The 16,801-nt window shown below is 36.6% G+C and overlaps 2 protein-coding genes across 7 annotated transcripts in view; both read right to left on the reverse strand.

Moving 5' to 3' along the window:
* Nucleotides 1-3,973, reverse strand: part of kank2 (KN motif and ankyrin repeat domains 2) — a 59,359-nt gene extending 55,386 nt beyond the window's left edge. For both annotated transcript variants that reach the window (XM_087243168.1, XM_087243169.1), the window contains exon 1: nucleotides 3,932-3,973. The gene's annotated coding sequence lies outside the window, so the exon portion shown is untranslated. The remainder of the gene's footprint in view (nucleotides 1-3,931) is intronic.
* A 3,394-nt stretch (nucleotides 3,974-7,367) lies between these two features.
* Nucleotides 7,368-16,801, reverse strand: part of dock6 (dedicator of cytokinesis 6) — a 111,829-nt gene continuing 102,395 nt past the window's right edge. For 3 of the 5 annotated variants that reach the window (XM_087245244.1, XM_087245243.1, XM_087245242.1), the window contains 3 exons: nucleotides 16,318-16,424; nucleotides 12,757-12,930; nucleotides 7,368-9,212 (listed from right to left, as the gene is read on the reverse strand). In XM_087245244.1, coding sequence (XP_087101370.1) covers nucleotides 9,170-9,212; nucleotides 12,757-12,930; nucleotides 16,318-16,424 — 324 coding nt within the window. In that variant the 3' untranslated portion in view covers nucleotides 7,368-9,169. The remainder of the gene's footprint in view (nucleotides 9,213-12,756; nucleotides 12,931-16,317; nucleotides 16,425-16,801) is intronic. The other 2 variants (XR_015481346.1, XR_015481345.1) reach the window with 2 other exon arrangements.

The raw sequence follows: 16,801 nt of genomic DNA on the forward strand, positions 1-16,801 counted from the left end.
ATACTTTTATTTTCTTGCCTGCTTAGATCCTTTAATAATCCAGGGTCGCCACAGAGGAATGAACCTCCAACTTATGCAGCACATTTTTAAGCTGTGGACACCCTTCCAGCCGCAAACCATCTCTGGGAAACATCCACAAACACATTCACACACACACTTATACACTACGGACAATTTAGCCAACCCGATTTACCTGTACCGCATATCTTTTGGACAAACCAGAGCACCCGGAGGAAACCCACGCGTACGCAAGGATGAACATGCAAACTCCACACAGAAATGCCAACTGAGCCGAGGATTGAATCATCGACCCAGCGACCTTCTTGCTGTGAGCAACCTACTACGCCACTGCTTCGCTGACACAGTTTATTTGGTCTGAATTTAAACTAATTAGATCTGAATATATATGTTTTAGTTGTTTGCTTTAAAATCACAGCAATAATAATCAATTTTAAAAGATAGCTACTAAAAATGTTATTTTTCTAGGAGTAGTAATGTTATATTATAAGAAATATCATATTCACAATACCCAGCAACAATATCGCAAATTTTCCGTGTATCGTGCAGCCCTTTATAAAACGCCCTAAATACTTAACAGCTGACAGCCAATCACAACCCTCATCTTCACATGCATGGACAGTCACAGAAAAACTGGAAGATGTTTCTAAAGTCAACTCAGCATTTGAGGCAAAATAACTAGTCAAATAGTAATGGAAAAATTGTCAAATTCTTATGTTCGATAAGAAATACAGTCATCAACATGAGGATGCTGTGAAACAATAGACATCTTTATGTAAACTAGCATGCTGTGTTCATCCAACCAGTAAGACTGGCACTGAAAACATGCTAAAAACAATGCAAACCAAGCATTTATAAAAGTATAGTGTGAAACACAAGTTTATAAATACCCAAGGGGGAATGGGATAGTACACCGAAAATTGAACATTTTGTCATTGCTTACTCAACCTTCACTTGTCACAAGCCTGTTTGAGTTTCTTTCTGTTGAACTCACACAAATATTTTGAAGAATGCTGGAAGCCGGTAACCATTGTCTTCAGTTGTATTTGTTTTTCCTACTATGGTTACAGGTTTTCAGCTTGCTTCAAGACATCATCTTTTGTGTTTAACAGAAGAAAGACACTCATGAAGGTTTGAAACCCTATGAGGGTGAGTACATTTTTATTTTTGGGTGAACTTTCTTTAACTAACCTCAAAAGAATTATAACGAAGCTGAGGTAAATTATAAGCTGTGTGAACTGTAGTAAGATAAACCAGACTCTGTTTACACTTTCAGAAATGACAGCATCATACAAAAGCAGGTATTTAAAGAAGTACATATCTTAGGGGCCATGTGTATTACCTGACAAAAGTCTTGTCGTCAAGTTGTCAGAGCAAAAATAATATCTTGACTTCTAGTTAATCATTTGGAAAAGTGACAGAAGGTAGATTTTCCAGGATTGGCCAGCCCAGTCACCCGAAATGAACACTATTGAGCATGTCTGGAGTAATATAAAGGAGGAGGCATTGAAGATGAACTCTACATAAACTACATGAACTCTTTCTTTGCCATTCTAGATGACTATTGATAAGTTATTTGAGTCATTGCAGAGATGTATGGATACACTCCTCCAAGCTCATGGGAGTCATACACAATATTAATTCTTTCTCCATTGCACCATGACTTTATATTCTATACTGGACATTATTTCTGTTAAGTGACAAGACTTTTGTCTAAGCAAAGTCAGACCTTACTGTCCTTATTAAAAAATTAAAAATTAAGACATGGTCATATTTTATTTTGGTAAAATAAGCCTAATCTAGAGGCCTTTGCCTTTTATATAAGCCACTTCTGATACCAACTAGACGTCAAGTTATAATTTGTTGTTCGAAAAGCTTGAATAGGAGACAACACTTTTTTTCAGGTATGCATGTACCTTACAGGGACACATTATCACCCAAAATATCCATATTGGTATCTTAATTAAATGATTTGTTAATGTAGCTTACCTAAAAAAGTAAAATGTTTTACCTTTTTGAAAAGTTTTTGCCTCAATGAGAACTGTTATACCTTTATTTCTAAGCCCAACCTGGGTTTAGCATGACCTTTCTTCTTTAATTCTGAAAGCCCCACTGTATTATAAGGGTTTCCTAAAATACCTCAGGAAAAACAATTGTTGTCCAATACAGCAAGCTTTAAAGGCTTTAGAATGAACGGGAAAAGCAAACACTCGGAAACTCAGAGCATATTTGTGTAACTTCAACTCTTGGGGAGACATGTGTGACTTTTTAACCACATGACATAAAATTGAGAAGTATCAATGCCATCAAAGAGAAACATTAAAGAGGTCCCATTTGGGATTGTTCTTCCCAATGAAAGGCGCGGTCCTCAGAGGATCTCAGTCATTAAGTGACACGCTGAGAAACATCAACAATTAAAGGAAATTAAAAGAGCTCAGACAGATTGACAGTGGCTTAATTTCATTAGTCTTGCAAACATCATTTAGACGCCCAGCGTGTGGTCCACCGTACAAATGGGGTTTATAACCGCGCATTCCTGATGAGGAATTCCACATCTTCAGCCCGCGCGCCAAATGACGCGCGCCGCCGCATTCCAGCACCGCGGCGCGCGCGTCGCAGGGTCTGTGCTCTCGTCACTTCAGTCAGTTTAAACTCACAGGCGAGAATGACTCAAAGTAACCCTCAAAACAAAAACAACAAGTGACGACAACAAAATAATAATAAAAAACACAAATACAAGACATAAGAACTCACTTAAAGTGATAGTTCACCCCCAAAATAAATTATGCTCATAGTTTCTCTCTCTCAAGTAGTTCCAAACATTCCTGAGTGTCTTTTTTTTCAGTTGAACTCAAAAGACGACAATTTGAAGAAGGCTGGATAAATATGAAGTCTAATGGTTACATGTTTTCATCATTAATCGAAATATCTTCGTGTTCAAAAGAATAAACAAACTCAAACAAGATGCCTGACAGGTGAATGATGATAACGACGACTGAACTTTCAGTTTTGGATGAACTATCCCCCTACAAGTTTTCTTAAGTTTATTATTCATTCACCTCTTCTCTCCTCTCACGATCTCAATCACAAGAAAAGGTGTTTGACAATCAATAACATGCAAATGCAAAGCAAACACTGAAGCGCACGTGTGAAACCCAACAAGTTTTTGGCCAACCCAAAATCAAGGCCAGTGAATTGAACGCCACAGCAGTGGAGTGGAGGAACATCTGGAAGTAATGAAGAGCTCCAGCAGCAGTCCCACCCTCTCCCCAGAGCCACAGCAGTCACGGGGCTTTTCTTTTCACCTCAAACCGCCATCAGCACAAAATCAACCGACATCACCGACGACGAGCATGCTTAAATGCGAGCACAAGAGCAATATTCAGATGTAACAACACACATACACACATTCTGCTTTAACCATTACAAAACGCGCGCGCACAAACGAATAAACACTTCAATTAAAAAAAAGAAAGAAAGAATCTATTGATTCAGTTCATGATATAGCTTTATGCCCTATAAATTAAATATAATTCTACAGGCGCGCGCATGTGAACTATAATAACAGTAGCCTACTACTAAACGCATTGTGCGCGCTTCCCCATGAAATATGGCATTTTCACAACCCATCCATTAAAATAAATTTTAAAAAGGTGCAATGCTTCTTAAAAAGATGAAATATCACCTATCTGAATAATACCAATAATAAAAGGCCTGCAATAAGTCCGTTTTAAAGCATAAATTCCCGTCGTAGCACCGTTACTTTAAAACTCTCCAAGAAAAACCCGAGCAGCACAAAGGCTGAGCATCACAATACGCATGGACGCAAATGGACGTCCACGCGCACACACAAATAAGTGTTAATGGTTTGTTTGATAAAAAAAAAAAACAACATGTGTGAATTGTCACCTACCCTCTTCCAGTGTCCTCAGTCGATAAGGCCAGCAGACTCACTGACAGAGACAAAAACACCGCAGCCCAAGCGTGAAGCGCGTCCCCTTCTCTCTCTCTCTCTCTTAAAGAGACACTCCACCTTTAACACCACAATCTTCATCAAAAATTTGCTCGTTATTTTCACTTAAAATTAAACATCCTGGATCAGTATTACAGAAGATGGTGTTACATCTGGACAGATTTTAAAATTCACCGCTCGGTATGAAATTCAATAGTTGTATTGAATATCATGGCAATTTGTAATTTGATAACGACACAGCGGTGGGCCTGACGTCATAATGGTCTTACGTCATTATTATAGGCTAGTCCATACCCAGGGCTGCAAAGAGACATGAAGCTGACATTAATTTGTTATTAGGTCGCAGATGGACGAGCCTGTTGTTTTCTTTTGTCTCATCACATATCAGTGACACGATGACCATATGGAGGTCGACTGAGCAGCAGACAAACAAGCTGCGACGAGATTAAAAACTGTATGTGGAAATGTGGAGGGGGAAATAAGGCTTGTTATCCAATTACATTTACATTTAGCAGACCTTTTTGTCCAAATAAGCAACGAGGAAGAATTCAGCAATTCAACAAAAAGAGGCAATACACAAGAAGTGTGAAGTATACAAAAGGGAATTATGAATGTTTATGGCATTCATTCATTTTCTTTTCGGCTTACACCCTTTATTAATTCGGGGTCGCCACAGCGGAATGAACCACCGACTTATCCAGCACGTTTTTACACAGCGGATGCCCTTCCAGCTGCAACCCATTTCTGGGAAACATCCACACACACTCATCCACAACGGCCAATTTAGCCTACCCAATTCACCTGTACCGCATGTCTTTGGACTGTAGGGAAAACCGGAGCACCCGGAGGAAACTCACGCGAAGGCAGGGAGAACATGCAAACTCCACACAGAAACCCCAACTGACCAAGCCGAGGCTCATACTAGAGACTCTCTTACTGTGAGACGACAGCGGTACTTATTGCGCCACTTGTTTATGGCATAATAATAACTAATATATCGACACTTTAGTTTCATTTACAAAATATTTATCATGTAAGTAATAAATGACGCATAATAATACAATTATTTTTAAGGTTAACTACACATTGTTTTAAGCTGCCCTTGTTAAACATGTGCCAACTAGTAATTACAATAAACTATTGCCCATAAGTAATCATAAACCGTACCTGCACTTCATCACGAAGTACATGAAATTAAATTTTCCTTAGTAGTTATATGTATATTTTGTTTACTTTTGTTTATTTGATTTATTTATTTAGTTATTTATACAGGAGCAATTTAGGGTGACACGGTGGCTTAGTGATTAGTCACACTGTAGCCTCACAGCAAGAAGGTCGCTGGTTCGAGTCTCAGATGGGTCAGTTCTGTGTGGAGTTTGCATGTTCTCCCCGTGTTGGAGTGGGTTTCCTCTGGGTGCTCCAGTTTCCCCCACAGTCCAAACACATGCAGTATAGGTGAAATGAATAAAGTAAATTGGCCACATGTGTGAATGAGTTAACGGGTGTTTCCCAGTACTGGGTTGCAGCTGGAAGGGCATGCGCTGTCAAACATATGCTGCATAAGTAGCGGTTCATTCCGCTGTGGCGACCCCTGATGAATAAAGGGACTAAGCCGAAGGAAAATGAATGAATGGGACAATGTACAACATGACTTGCCAGAGTTAGCTATAAAGAAAATTTATATCTGTAGTCCCTGGACACGAAGCTGTAACAAGTTAAACAATATTAAAAACAAGTACACTATACTGTACAATAAATACAATACATCATAAGCAGGTTGCACACCGGTTGCATATTTCACTTTCTTTAAGCCAAAATTTAAGCAGTTTTAAAAATGTTACATTTATATAAAAATGTTACAATTATCGCAGTTGTTTACATTGTAATTAAGTGTAACCATTTAAACATACCACACATGAATTTACCAACACATTTTTACTCGAGCCACCAGTAAGATGCTAGTGCAATAAGCTAAATTATGTTCATATTAGTTAAAAAGCCAGATTCATGAACATTCATTTGATAACATAAAATATTTGATGACCACAGTGCAAACTCAAAATACAAAGTGGTAGTTATTTTAGGCTTTAAGTATAATAGAATTTGTTTTATAATGTACACTGACCGGCCACTTTAATAGGTACACCTGTCTAAATGCTCGTTAATGCAGATTTATAATCAGCCAATCACATGGCAGCAACTCAATGCATTTAGGCATGTAGACATGGTCAAGACGATCTGCTGCTGTATCAAAGCATCAGAATGATGAAGAAAGTGACTTTGAAAGTGGGATTGTTGTTAATGCCAGATGGGCTGGTCTGAGTATTTCAGAAACTACTGATCTACAGGGATGTTCATGCACAACTATTTTTAGGGTTTACAGAGAATGGTCCAGAAAAGAGAAAATATCCAGTGAGCGGCAGTTCTGTGGGTGCAAATGCCCTGTTGATGCCAGAGATCAGAGGAGAATTGCCAGACTGGTTGAAGCTGATAGAAAGACAATAGTAACTCAAATAACCACTCGTTACAACTGAGGTATGCAGAAGAGCATCTCTGAACACACAACGCATCCAACCTTGAGGCAGATGGGCTACAGTAGCAGAAGACCACACCGGGTGCCACTCCTGTCAGCTAAGAACAGGATACTGAAGCTAGAATTCACACAGGCTCACCAAAATCGGACTAAAGAAGATTGGAAAAACGTTGCCTACTCTGTCTCGATTTCTGCTGCGACATTTAGATGGTAGGGTCAGAATTTGGAGTCAACAACATGAAAGCATGGATCCATCCTGCCTTGCATCAACGGTTCAGGCTGGTTGTGGTGATGTAATGGTGTGGGGGATATTTTCTTGGCACACTTTGGGCCCATTAGTACCAATTGAGCATTGGGTCAACGCCACAGCCTACCCGAGTATTGTTGCTGACCATGTCCATCCCTTTATGACCACAGTGTACCCATCTTCCGATGGCTACTTCCAGCAGAATAATGTGCCATGTCAAAGCGTGAATCTCAGACTGGTTTCTTAAACATGACAATGAGTTCACTGTACTCAAAAGTCCTCCACAGTCACCAGATCTCAATCAAATAGTGCACCTTTGGGATGAGGTGGAACCGGAGAAGGGAAAAGGGGCTCCAATCTGGCACTGGTAAGCCGTAGCTAATAAAGTGTCTGGTGAGTGTATATATTAATGTAATATTTATGTTAAGCTCGATAACTTTATTTACACAAAATGAATAAAATTATTTGCCCTTTGCATTTAATGCTTTCCATATGTAAAATAAATAAACAAGCAATTATATGCAACAAAATAGGATATATCCACCTTCTCGGATAGAAGTGCACACACAAACACACAAAAGTCATCTATAGAAATATTTAGGAGAAATTTCTTTTAATATAAAAAGTAAAACTGGTAATGAAAAAAAGACAAAGATACAAATAAATAAAAAAACAATTTGGTTATTAAAAATACAGTATTTAGGTCAGCAAACTGCACAGTATAGTGTGGAGACAGGCAGTAGAGAGGTCATACAAACATTAAAGTAGTGCAGGACGGATATTACAGCAGTCAACTAGGTGCTAAGTTTGCTAATTCAGGACAGGATCCTACATTCAAAGACTATTTAATTTAAACAAAAAATGGCAGTATTTAACTCCAGTTCACATACTTGTGCATTTAGTGTATAGTATATGTCACATCGCTGTGCATTTACAAAAACATGAACAGTAAAATATGCCTGAAAGTTGGATTTGGTGAAAACTCATGTCAGTCAGTGCAGAAATGTTAGTGTGCTATATTCGTTAGTGCGATGTGGGATGTTTTCCAGTTATTTACTACAGTGAATAATGCCTTCTAAATGGATACACGTCCAAAAAATTCATCTGTCAAACGTTTAAGATCAGTCAGCTTTCTTTTGATGTTTTCTTAAAGCATGTTTATTACCCAAGACTGCATTTATTTGATCATAAATACTGGAAAACACTTTAAATAGTCAAAAATGACTACATTTTAAAGTAACTGGTTTCTTTTTTGAATGTAGCTTAAACATATTTTTTTTTACTCATTACTTTTTTTTACTCATTTTTTTGCCTCATTACTCCAGTCACAAGTGTTTAACTTGATCCTTCAGAAATCACAATGATGTGATGATTTGATGTTCAATTATTAGCGATACTCAAACATTAACAGTGATCCTTACAATCCTCAATGTACTGTATACATTTTTGTTTCATAGTATTTGTGGAAACCTTGATACATTTTAGTTTTTGTATTTCACATTACATTTCATTTGCCTTATTTATACGTTTAGAAAGTTTTAAAAATAACAATATATATATATAATAATACTAATAATATATATATAATAATACTAATGTATTATTAATAATAATAATACATTTTTCTTTTTTATTATCACATTAGACTGATTTCTCAAGGGTCATGAAACACTTAACACTGGAGTAATAGAACTAATAGCTAGTTAATTAGCCTTAAGTCACAATAAATAAGAAAGCGTTAATTTAATATTTGTATAATATTTCAGTTTTGTTACTGCATTTGTGAGGAAATAAACACAGCCTTGGTGAGCAGAGTAGACTTCTTTTAAAAGCCCCAAAACAAATCACACTGACACCAAACTTTTAACTCATCCTCTAAACTCGTGAAATCAGCCCAGTGTTTCTCTGCAGAACTGCTCTAAAAAACAATTTCTACAAATGAAACGGAAGATTAAACCTGAGTCTCTAGGCTCAGCGATCTGTCTTTAAAAAGACACAAACGCTTTAATCCAGTCATAAATCAAACAGCAGTGCAAGGGTTTTTTTTTTATGTGGCAGAACATTCACAGGAACGTCTGGACGGACTTCGTTTGCCCTCTTTCTCACACAAGACAAGACAGACGAGCACAAACAAACAAAAGCAGGAAGTGTGGAGGAGCATCTTAACGCCCTGTGTCGGTGAAATGCTAGAATTACCTCCAGTGTTGAGCAAGAAGCTACAGTTTTGTCTGCTGATGCTCATAACGAGCGTGTTTACAGCAGATAAAGCTGAGTGTAAACAGACGGAGGCTCAGGAGGGCTCGTGTCTGACGCAGGAATGTGACGTGTGGTTTTTTTGTGTTGGTTTGATGATGGAGATGGAGATCATGTGCGGTTTTGCGTCCAGATCGGCCACACCTCAACACTCCAGCCTCCGAAAACTGGAGCGACTGAGAGAATTCCTGCAAAAAAGAAGAGATAAAAACTCATGCTGGTAACTGGAACTTATTCATAGTCCAAAAACATATATAACACAACCAGTCATTTAGAAATAACTTTTTTTGTAATTACACTACCTGACAAAAGTCTTGCCAACTATTCAAGTTTTAGGAGCAAGAAATCATGACTTCTAGTTGATCATTTGTATCGTAAGTGGCAAAAGGTGAAGTCCTCTAGATTATGCTTAATTTACCAAAATAAAATATGATTTATGACTTTGCTTACACAAAAATTATGTCGCTAAACAGAAATAATGTCTAGAATAGAATATAAAGTCATGATGCACTGAAAAAATAATAATATTGTGTATGACTCCCATGAGCTTGGAGGACTGCATCCATACATCTCTGCAATGACTCAAATAACTCGTTATAAAGTCATCTGGAATGGCAAAGAAAGCGTTCTTGCAGGACTCCCAGAGTTCATCAAGATTCTTTGGGTTCATCTTCAATGCCTCCTCCCTCATTTTACCCTAGACATGCTCAATAATGTTCATGTCTGGTGACTGGGCTGGCCAATCCTTTACCACCTTGACCTTCTCTGTTTTCAGGAACTTTGATGTGGAGGCTGAAGTATGAGAAGGAGTGCTATCCTGCTGAAGAATTCACCCTCTACTGTGGTTTGTAATGTAATGGGCAGCACAAATGTCTTGATACCTCAGGCTGTTGATTTTGCTACCACAACGCACACAATGCCACTAATAAAGAAATCCTTGTGAAATCTGCTTGCGTAAGCAAATTCCGAGCGAGACAGAATTTTACTGGTAATTTTATTGATTTCATTTTGGGCGACAAATAAACAGATTTTAAGTAGATTTCAAAACGGAAACAAACTCTTTCTTGCGGTGTTGGTTAGATTGTTTTTCTTAAGGCCTCTGAAACACAGTTTTAAGACTTTTAAAGACTAGTTAGGGCAAAATTGTTATACTATGAAATTTAAGACTTTTTAAGAATGCGTGTACACACTATATAATATTATTAATACTTATTCAATGCAACTGTAAAGCAGTCTTATTTTATTTGAGCTGCTTTCTATTTGTATGCATTACAAATATAATATATTATTCAATATTTGTGCCCCCTGACCACAAAACCAGTTATACGAGTCATTTTTGGAAACTGAGATTTATAAATTACTTTCAAAGCTGAATAAATATGTCTTTCCTTGTTGTGGGGTTTCATAGGATAGGACAAAATTTGTCTAATTGCATGTTCAGACTGCAGGATTTTCAAAGTTGTCACATCACAGATGTTTTCACACTGCATGACTATCTGGGGTAGCGTCTCGGTTCGAAAAACTATGTCTCTCAAAACAAAACACATTGAAACAATGCCAGGTCATGTAGTATATCTTTTGTTATTAACTACATAATAAAAAAGCCTTTATTGGGGTAAAAAATGTCCTTATTTTGCTCACCTGGGGCCTCATGTGCGAAGACTTGCGTGGAAATGGCACTAAAACATTGCGTATGCACAAAGCTGTAAATGCGCGTATGCAGAAAAAAATTCAGATGTATGAAACACTGCGTACGCCGAATCTCTCCCTAAATGAATATGCTAATGACTCTACTTTGACAAAACCAAATGAAAAAGCAATGGCAAAAGCAAGCAAAAAGAGAAGATTTTAACAGAATGTGTATTGGAGGTGCTGCTTTCAGAGGTAGACCGGAGAAAAACTGTGTTATTTGCAAGTTTGTCCTCCGGAATTAACAACAAAAGAAAAAAATAGAGTGGGGAGAGTTTAGCTGATGCGGTTAACACAGTTGGGTCTGAACATCGCACTGTGTGGATTTAAAAAAGAGATAGTGAGATGTATAGGTGCAAAATTATGTAATACCCTTAACAGTCTGAGTGGCGCAGCTTGTAAAACATGTGTCATCATGTTTTGACACGTTCGAGCATGAACTCAGTTCGAATCAACTGAAGTCTGCTGTATTCATTCATTTTTCACCCCTCCGCTACATATCAGATTTTTCCTACTATTAATCACGAGGAAGACAAGTAGGAATCATTAATAAGTCTGTGCATCATATTCTATTTGCACATTTATTGAATGAAAATGTTTCTGATTCACGTATGCAAATTAATCTTCAGATGGTGTCTTTTATAGCAATGTGCATGCGGTAGATAGCTCAGATTACATTGGGAAAACAGGCAACTGCTGCAAATTGCGCTGTAATGTTTAGCTGGTCAACTGTATGGTATGGAAACCTTATATATCTGCTAGATGATCCCGTCTCATACAGCTGCCATTACACGGCTCAGACACTTGTAGTGAGCAATTTAACACAACTGCCTCTAGGAGTCGCCAATGGAAATAAAACAGACGCGCACAAAAAATGTGCGTACGCCAGCCTTAAAGCTGGCGTGGAGCTGCGCACATTCCCACGTTCATTTCATCGTTAGTAAATCCAAACGTGAGCGATTCTGAGCGTGAAACCTGGCGTACGCAAAGTTTTTGTGCGTACGCAGCATTGATACATGAGGCCCCAGGCCTTTTAAGGGAATTAGCCATTTCTCAAGTGTTTCTTTTTCGGCCTGATTGTGATATTGTTCACATGACATGTCAAACAGACACTGGTGCTCCTGCCAAATTTAAACTAGTTTTTGCATCATTTCTTGGGTCCACATAGATTGAGATGAAACTCTTTTAACTATGCTATGCTATCCGAAGCGTGCCCAGGCCCGATTCCCGCAGCACAGCACAGGCATGGTTCACTTGGCTAACCCTGGCGTGGTTGGAAGTGGTGTGCCAGAGCGCTGTTCACTTGGGCTTTGGCGTGGAACGCTTATATGTATATAAGTGCAAAACACACCTGAGCCCGAAACTGAAAGAGAGACTTGACTTTTAAGGGACTTAAATTCAGTTTCATACGGATTATTAATCCTTCGAACTGTTCAATGAATGCAAACTGTCGTACATTATTAAAGAAGAAAACCCCTCACTGCACAACAGCTGCACCTTTAGCAAACCTCCTAGGACTTTATGATTGTTTATGAGCGTCAAAAGTGTCTAATCTGTTCAGCGAAATATCTGACTGTGTGTCCCTGCATATCAAAATACTTAAACCATACAATTAAATAAATCTCCACGGTGCTGAGCAAAAGCGCTTACTGAACAGCTCATCATCGATGACGTAAGCATGCCCAGGCCCGAATGTCATGTGAGTGTGGGCCGTTGACGGAGACGGGAGGTGGGACAAGTGTGCTTTGGCCCGGTTCAAGGTATTGTTTCACTTCTACTTTCCAAACCACTTTTATTGTATAATTTTGTTAATTTATTTGAAGTTTTCTCATAGCTCTCTGAACTCTGCTTTATTTTTATTGTTTTCATTGTAAATTATTATCATTATAGCATATTTTTTCACATTTTAAACATAATTGCTCATCACTAGAATATTAGTTGATTGAAAGCATAATTAATATTTATTAAATATATAGATGACTGTAAAAGAGCACGTTGTCTTTAAAAAGCTAAAAGTGGCTTTGATATGCATTAATGATTGACCTCTGTGTTGGCAGGGTGGGCAGAGGCAGAGGTCTGTAGAGTTGCGGGATCTTGCGGTTGATGAGGGGAAACAGAGCCTCTTTCAGCTTGAGGTAGTTCCTCTCTAGCTCTCGATGGTACTCTTTCTGATCCGGGCCGATCAGAGACTTGTTCTTCCTCAGAGCATCTTCACACCTATAACAGTCAAGCATTAGTTACAGAGATCCAGAACTGTCCATCCAAGAACAATCAACAACAAAAAAAAAGACTTGAAAATATATTGGAGAATTCAATTCATGTTGAGCTTGGCCAGAAAATTATAGTTATCTAGGGCTGGTCTAAATAATGTTTTTCTGAGTTTGGAAGATTTGTTAGTAATCAACACCAACTATTTAAAGCTTCAGGGGGAAGAGGCTGAACATATTCTTTGCTGTAATCAAGGCAAGAATTTCTGTATGTCGTGCACTGTTCATCCAATCAATTTCATGCATGATGAAGGTGTTTCGAACTCAATTTGTTGCAGTATGGACATGTGACGTGGTCAGAATGAACAAACTCTTAAATAAACCAAGAGAGAAAAAATAAACCACAAAACATTGCGACCATCATATGAACACGGATAATATGGACAATATCCAGTTGAATTTGTGTACACTTTCAGGGAAAATGGAACTTGGGGTTTTATTTATGACGAAAAAATGTGCTCTGATGGAACACAGAAAAAGTTTGTCTGCCAGTTTAGGGCACTTTTTGCTATTTTCACACCAAAGAGCATATTGGTATCTTCATGAAGTGCAGAAGAATCGGTCGACTGTAGCTTTGACGAATCTATCAGAAGAAAGGGGTTGGACCGATGTTGGATCCAACTTTACTTGTAGCTTTTTACAGCATAAGTTTCGTGTTCTTAAAAATATGTCCTTAGTTTCATCAACAGGGTTTCTGCAGGTTTCCTCAAGTCATATTTAAGACTTTTTAAGACCTTTTTAAGACCAGAAATTTTAGACTTTTACAGGCTTAAACATTAAAGATTTTTCTAATAGCCTGGTTACTTCTGTAAATAGTTTTTTTTTATTAATGGAAGATCATGTAAAGGGACGTGTTTCTTTATTTTTCTTTAACTGATTAGGAAATTAAATTTGGAGAATTTGCTGTAAAAATATCTAAAAGCAGTTGTGAATCATCTCTCTTTGCAATTAAAAACTTTGTAATAAAAAAAGTTTTGGTTGGCCTGATAGGGTAGCTTTACCTGTTTAAAATAATTTAAGATCTACAACCCAATATTTCAGTGAATTTAAGACTTGTTAAGACCTCGAGGACACCCTGATCAAACAGGACATGTTTTTCAATAGGAGTCTGGAACAAATGCAGGTTTTTTTTTTTTATGTGAAGCCACTTGACTGCAGAATGTGGCAGCAGGTAGATCATATGCAGGCATTTGTAGTACATGCCCAATCCACATCCAGTGTTAAGCTTTTATCTTTCCGGATATGCTGGACAGCTTGCCATTGGGAATCAATAAGGAGTATTGAAGCTTAAAAATGCATCTCATGCATATAAGATCAAATGTTTGGCAGTTTGGGGTAGAGGTCATTGCAATATTTTGTATTTCTACGCTTACTCTATTTGGGAAGAATTCTTAATTTTTCCTTGATAAGGATTGCATTTGCATAAAATATAAACAAATTACAAGTATAAATTAATACAATAGAGCAAATATACTTACAAAAGAATTAGTTCTTTATAGATTTGCAGACATTCTAACAGTTCTAAGGTACATAAATTATATAATTAAATGTAAAATAACACTGTATACAGTAGTTAACATTTAAAGTTTTAACATGTAAAGTATACATTTTATCATTTTACCAAACTTACAGTCACAGGACTTAAAAACTTTCACTCTTATGGTTTAACTAAGTGTTCTGAACTAATCTTTTTGGTTAATTATAATCACTGAAAATCCAGTTACATTATTTTCAGGATAAACATGAATTTTATGATATAATTTATTATATATAGACGTATTAAATGTATTCAATGTGTTCTGGAAATACAGTTATTGCTGCTATTAAGCCACAGGGTTTGCATTTATAGCAATCGTATATGTATGTACGTATGGTTTTTACCTAAGAATATGCTGATCTAAATGTATGATATTACTGATTTGACAATATTTAATTGTAATACAAATTTATATATTTTATATCTACAGGAGGTTTCAGTTTGACTGAATCAAAATCAACATTTGTATCATGTTCTCAAAGGCACAGAAAACACAAATAAAATTATTTAAATTTTCAATTCAGGAACAAAAACTTGCCTTCAAACTTGAAAGAAACAAACTTGAAGATTTGACACTGTGATTTTTTTGGCCACCTCTCCCAGCCCTGTTTCAAACTGTGAATCACTCTGTACAGTATTCATTCAGAGCCATGAAAAGATGTCATGCTGAGATGAGGTTTTGGTAATTGTCAGGTTAAGTAGGTTGGAAATAGACTGTGGCCATGTTTAAGAGCATAAATAATCCAAACTAAGGCCATGCAAGGCCCGAAACTTTTGAGTTGACAGCAAACTGATGGTGGATTCACTTGCTTGCTGCCTTGGTTAAATCACATATTCGGAAAGATTCAAATTAGACTTAGACAGTAGATATCTCTGAAACACTGTATACCATATTGCAGTTCAAAATCTAATTACTGTATATTTGGACCATAATGCCCAGCTCTATGAATCATCACCTACATTTGAATAAAAGAGGCTATCACATCTCAAAACCTCATTGGGGTACATAAAATTGTAATTAATTAAGATTCATTAGAAGAACTTGATGTTTCTCCATTTCCAAGAGATGACTGAAATTGCTGTTGAAAGAATTGATTGTCTGAATTTGCTACACTGGAAGCCAACATTTCTAAAAACTCAAATCTTGATTTTGGAATCGTTTATGCTAAACTTGACAACACTGCAGCGGGCTGTTGTTGCACAGTGGGTAGTTTTACCCTGAGTTAACCTAAATTATTAACCTTAAAAATTACCCTGTTAAATAATGTGTATATCTCTCTGTATCCACTTCTTTGTGTTTTTTGTCTTTAATGAAGTTAGCCCTGCAAATTTTTAATTATTTGTTAATTTGTTTTTTAATTATTTGTTTTCTACTGTATTGTGTTTTTTTATTTCTTACTTCCATCATTACAGTTATGTCATGACAGGCATGACTTTGGACAGTTTAATTGTTGTATCTGACCCAAATTATTGTGTTAAGCTGCCATGGGATGTTCAGGATCTGGGTTTAAAAAAAAAAAAAAAAAAAAATATATATATATATATATATATATATATATATATATATATATATATATATATATATATATATATATATATATATATATATATATATATATATATATATACATATATATATATATATATATATATATAAAAATAAAAATATATATATATATATATAAAAGGACACTCTGTAATGTTTAGTGTTGTATTGTATGAAAAAATTTTTTTTAAAACTAACCTAATGAAAAGTGAGAATGCTTTTGTTGGAAAAATGTGCACATGAAGTCACTGCACCTTTTAGTAAAGTCCTTGAAGCAGAGTCGCAGTTTATTGTGATGCCGGAAGAGTTTGGGGTCTTCTGGGATTTCAGACAGGAACACCTGAGCCACTTCCAGTGGACCCTATGTGCAAACAAGTACAGGTTCACAACAAATCCCACATTTTAAAAAAAGAAATGAAAAGAAGAAATGCTTAAAGTTTGAACACTGAAGGCAAATACACTGCTTTATTCACTTACCTGCCAATGTTAAGACTTTTTTGCTTTTCATAAAGTTTTTTGTTCTAATTTTAATCGAAAGAAAACATCCAAAACACACTTAATGCACTTTATCAATTTGTGTTTGTGTGCTTCAATTACAATATCTTTCTGCATTTTCTCAAATAAAGTTTTCTGTTTTTCACTAAGCCATAAATCTTCCATTTAGCAGCACTCACATACAACAATATTGACTGTTTTAATTATATCTATATTCTAAAAATGTTTAATGTGATATATGTA

This window comes from Danio rerio, chromosome 3 (genome assembly GCF_052040795.2).
Source record: "Danio rerio strain M-AB ecotype USA chromosome 3, GRCz13ab, whole genome shotgun sequence".
Taxonomy (NCBI): Eukaryota; Metazoa; Chordata; class Actinopteri; order Cypriniformes; family Danionidae; genus Danio; species Danio rerio.